The sequence below is a fragment of the Puntigrus tetrazona genome, chromosome 24 (genome assembly GCF_018831695.1).
Source record: "Puntigrus tetrazona isolate hp1 chromosome 24, ASM1883169v1, whole genome shotgun sequence".
Taxonomy (NCBI): domain Eukaryota; kingdom Metazoa; phylum Chordata; class Actinopteri; order Cypriniformes; family Cyprinidae; genus Puntigrus; species Puntigrus tetrazona.
In genome coordinates, this window is record NC_056722.1 from 5,146,984 (window position 1) to 5,151,983 (window position 5,000).

General features: G+C 36.7%; 1 protein-coding gene across 2 annotated transcripts in view; it reads left to right on the top strand.

The window, feature by feature from the left end:
• Positions 1-5,000, top strand: part of scn5lab (sodium channel, voltage gated, type V-like, alpha b) — a 260,523-nt gene that overhangs the window by 211,041 nt on the left and 44,482 nt on the right. For both annotated transcript variants that reach the window (XM_043225867.1, XM_043225868.1), the window contains one exon: positions 1-197. This exon is cut by the window's left edge and continues 241 nt beyond it. In XM_043225867.1, the coding sequence (XP_043081802.1) occupies positions 1-197 (197 nt within the window). The remainder of the gene's footprint in view (positions 198-5,000) is intronic.

Consider the following 5,000-nt stretch of genomic DNA (forward strand, 5'->3'; position numbering starts at 1 on the left):
GGGCCGAGGGCAACGGCTCGGCCGTCATCGAGCGCACCGCCGAAGACGACAGCTACATGACCAACCCCAACCTCACCATCAGCGTGCCCATCGCTCCCGGGGAGTCCGACCTGGAGTTCCCCGAGGAAGAGGAGGAGGAGGAGGAAGATGAGGCCAGCGAGAGCGAGGACGAGGAGCAGCGGGAGGACACCAAACCGGTGAGAGAGAGCGCTAAATGAAGCACAACACACAAAAACTAAAACGTTTACATTTTCATTCAGGTGTTATTTATGTACTAAAATAACTTACACTTTAGATTTTTTTTTTTTTATTTTAATTTCAATACATGTATTTTATTTTGGGTATTTTTGTGTGCTAGTTATTTTTCTTTTAAAGTTAATTAAATATTTTTTATTCGTTTTTTCTTTTTCTTTTACCAATTTTATTTGCTTTTGTCACTTATTTTAAGTCAAATGGATTTTTACTTAGTTTAAACTATTTAATTTTTTTTTTTCAGTTTTTATATCATATCACGCATTTTATTTGTTGGTAATTCTATATGCTTTCGTCACTTTCTTTTCATCAAGCCAAACAGGTTTTATTTTAAGTTTAGTTTTTAGTCATTTTAGCAAATGTTCACTTTCATTTCTGGCAAACCAATCCGCTTTTGTAGTTTCACTTTTCATGTTAATACTTACTTTAAAATTAATATTAATATTATATTATAATAAAAATGTTCATATTACTTTTTAGCACTTTAATAAATACATTTAGTAATAATTTTAGCATTTTTTTAAGGGTGGTTCACTTTAAATTCATCAAGCAAAAATTATTTTTAGTTTAGTTTCAGTTCAGATTTAGTTTTTTTTAGTCAACATACTCCAGTTGGATCGTCTGACTTCTAAACGTGATTATTAAACGTTTTAGTTTGAGATAGTTAATCAGAAGCTAGATATCTCTGGCCATGCTCTGGTATAATTGTGTTTGTTTTCATATCATCAGCCTTCATAAAACTCTGTAAATCAATCGAAGGCAGTCAATAAGACGCTTGTCTAGTCGTCAGATATTGCGGTCGGTCAGAACAAACTGTAAAAGCGGAACAGACTTAAAGTCGATGTTCAGAAATGTTGTTACGTGAAACTGGATCTATAATCTGCTTTAACATCGATGCCCTCATGAATGTTTAATGTGAGGCTTTCTAAAAATCTCCTCACATGTGAAGCAGTGACATATTTTTGAGTAGAAGTTGCTTTGAAAAGTAATGCGTTGCAATACTTTGTCCCTCCCTAAAAAAGTAACGAATTACGCTTTTATGGAAACTAATGCGTCACGTGGCTTTTTAGTGACTTTGTAAATCTGAGCAGGGCTTGCTTGGGGGGTTTTTTATATAAAAAGTTCTCCTTTCGCAACAAAAATGAAATGAATACGCTTTAGACTGAAGAAAAAGTAGATTCTCGTCTGAACAGCAGGGGGCGCCGCACGGGTCACCAAAAACACGAATATAAGAGTCATTTTTGCTTATTAGTAGAATTTAATTACATCATCGAGGTCAGTAGAAAAGACGTGGGTTAATGAAATGGTATTAAATGCATAAATGACATTCGTCTGATTTATCGCAGGTTATTGCAGTTATTGCATTCGGCTGTTTTTTATCTGTTTTGATCCTGAATCTGTTTTTGTGCAGCTGAAATGAATAAAAATGAATAAATACGTGTGCGTTTAGTCAAGAGCGACGGGAAGATCGTGTTCACACACGACCCGCCTCGTTTACGAAACAAACACACGATTTCTACGCAAAACTTGGGATTTTATCGCTGTGCGCTCAAACGGAGGCTACGATCAAATTGTTTGCATTTTGTTTGCAACGAACGCCTCTTTAGCCTAATTTGCGTTTTGCTTTATAGTTTAATATAATAGCTACTGTTTTTAGTTTTTCATTATTATTGTTTCATTATTGTAATGACGTTAAATTTAAAGGGCCGGTTGCGGATTTAGGAGAACAAAATGATCTATACGTGGTTTACAGTGTTTATAAATGTTTTGTTAGATTTACTAGAATTTCATATACATGCAAAATTAATTCCGTTGTTTGCATTTGTAATCTTAACGCTTGTTGTTTTTGGAGTAAGATCAGTTTCTCTTTCGTGAGATTGCATCCTCTTTTTGGCCGGCTTTCGTGTCTCCGTAAACTCTAGGGCTTTAGTGATATTCAAACATACGAATCCCAGCAGGCACACAACGTCATACGAAGAGTATTGGTTAAATCTCAGTTGCAGCGTTGGGTGACCAAAATTCAACGTAAATTCAACGTCTAATGTTAATACAACATGGCAATACGAAAGTGTCGATAAAGACCGAATTCTCTCAACATGGCAACACAACAGAGCCGGTAAAGACTGATTTCTTTCAACATGGCAACACAAAAAGCGTCAATAATAGGTTTCTCTCAACGTGGCAATACAAAAGTGTCGTAAAGACCGAATTCTCTCAACATGGCAACACAAAGAGTGTCAATAATAGGTTTCTCTCAACATGGCAACACAACAGAGCTGGTAAAGACTGATTTCTTTCAACATGGCAACACAAAAAGCGTCAATAATAGGTTTCTCTCAACGTGGCAATACAAAAGTGTCAGTAAAGACCGAATTCTCTCAACATGGCAACACAAAAGAGCCGGTAAAGACCGATTTCTCTCAACATGGCAACACACCAGCCTCAATAATACCCAAATTCACTCAACATGGCAACACAAGAGCGTCAGTAAAAAAAAAAACATTTCTCTCAACGTGGCAATACAAAAGTGTCGTTAAAGACCGAATTCTCTCAACATGGCAACACAAGAGCGTCAGTAAAAAAACACCCATTTCTCTCAACATGGCAATACAAAAGTGTCGGTAAAGACCGAATTCTCTCAACATGGCAACACAAAAGAGCCGGTAAAGACTGATTTCTCTCAACATGGCAACACACCAGCCTCAATAACAGCCGAATTCTCTCAACATGGCAACACAAGAGCGTCAGTAAAAAAAAAAAAAAACCATTTCTCTCAACATGGCAACACAAAAGCGTCAGTAAAAAAAAACACATTTCTCTCAACATGGCAATACAAAAGTGTCGGTGAAAGACCGAATTGTCTCTACATGGCAACACAAGAGCATCAGTAAAAAAAAATTTTTCTCTCAACATGGCAACACAAGAGCGTCAGTAAAAAAAAACAAAAAACATTTCTCTCAACATGGCAACCCGAGAACTGTCAATCAATACATGGGAAGCAATGTAACTGGTGTTATTTATTTGAAAAAGTAAGTCAGGAAAATCCTTCTAAATTCAAAAGGAATGCGTTACTAGTTACTTAAGTAATCTGATTAGGTAACTCGTGTCCGGCTGGCCTCGAATCAGCCTCGTCCGCTCCTGTTAGCGTCTTCTGTTCCTCCGGGCCGCTCGTCTCTGTCTCTTCACCCGGTCAGACGAGGTCGAGCGCTCAGAGACTAATAAGTAGCTCTCAGACGAATGTGAGTCGCAGTTATGAACGCCCACTCGCGAATGCTATTTTCTCCCGCGTCTTCATCCAGAGATGTTTTCCCTTCATGCATGCTGTGTCCTCGTCGCAAGTCACGGACAGATTTATTTGTGTTTCATGTGTATGAGAGAACATATTGGCCAGACTGAGTAGAAAGCTTGAGGTTAAACCCACTGAAACACAGCCTGCGGTTCAGCGTGTGTGTGTGTGTGTGTGTGTGTGTGTGAAATCAACAGATGCACATGAGCTCATGAGGTATTAGGATAGACTTTGAATTAAATTCACTTACAGTATGCGTGTGTGAGTTTCATGAGTTTGTGCGTGTGTGTATATATATATATATATATATATATATATATATATATATATATATATATATATATATAAATATAAAAAATAAACATAAAAATAAATATAATATAAACAATTGGTATAATATATATATACCATTTGTTTATATTTCTATTTTACATTATATATATATATATATATATATATATATATATATATATATATACCATTTGTTTATATTTCTGTTTTACATATTTTTATTTTAATAGTTTCACATTTTTGCACTTTCTGTTTTCATTTTAATTGTAGTTAAGTTTGAGCCATTTTGCTGTATTTTTGTGTTATTTATTTAAGTTTATTTCAGTTTTATTTTTAGCCGTTTTAGCACAATGATGTTAAAGTAATTGATTTATGAGCTTTCCTTTTAGATTTCATTTTTCTTCATTTCAATATTATTTTATTTCAGGTAATAAATATTCCTTACGGTTTTAGGTTTATTTTTTCTATATGTTTTTTGTCTTAGGTTTCAGGTCATATTTTTCCATATATTTTCTGTCAGTATTTCGAGTGAATTTTTTTCACGTTTAATTTTATTGCAGTTAACGTCTCCTAAAAGAAAAGCAATTTTTTTAAGCGGTTGCCAGTTCAGTAAAAAACCAGCCGATCTGTTTTATTAGCGGTCAGATCGATGCGTGTGATTTCCCCGAGCCTCTCTCTGTCTGAAATGAATCTTGGCGCACCTGTGACGAAGCAGTTTCTTTTCCCCCTCTTTAATCTTTCACTACACCTGTTCTGCCTCATTCTGTCCATCTTTTATCTTCTCGTTTAGCCGTTCTTTTATCTAGCGCCGCACCTGTCGTCTCTCGCTCGATCTCGCGCTGTCCGTTCTCTCGTGTCTCGTCTCGTTTTCCCTCCCGGCACGGTTTATCTGGGTTTCCCCGAGTCACGAGCGCACTGTAAAAGCCTGGGAAGAGTCCAGAACTTTGTCTGTCTTTAATGGGAGGCTCGTGAAGATGCTTCTATTTGTGGTCTTCTGCTCTCTATATGAACGCGGTGTCCGAGTGACGCCAGCACCCCGGAGACGCTAATTATACTGTACGTTTGCATTTTCGTTTTATAGCTCTGCGCTCGTACCGTTTGACAACTACTGACGCATTCGTGCCGGCCGCCGTTAGCAGGAATTTTATTTATTTATTTATTTACATAATAC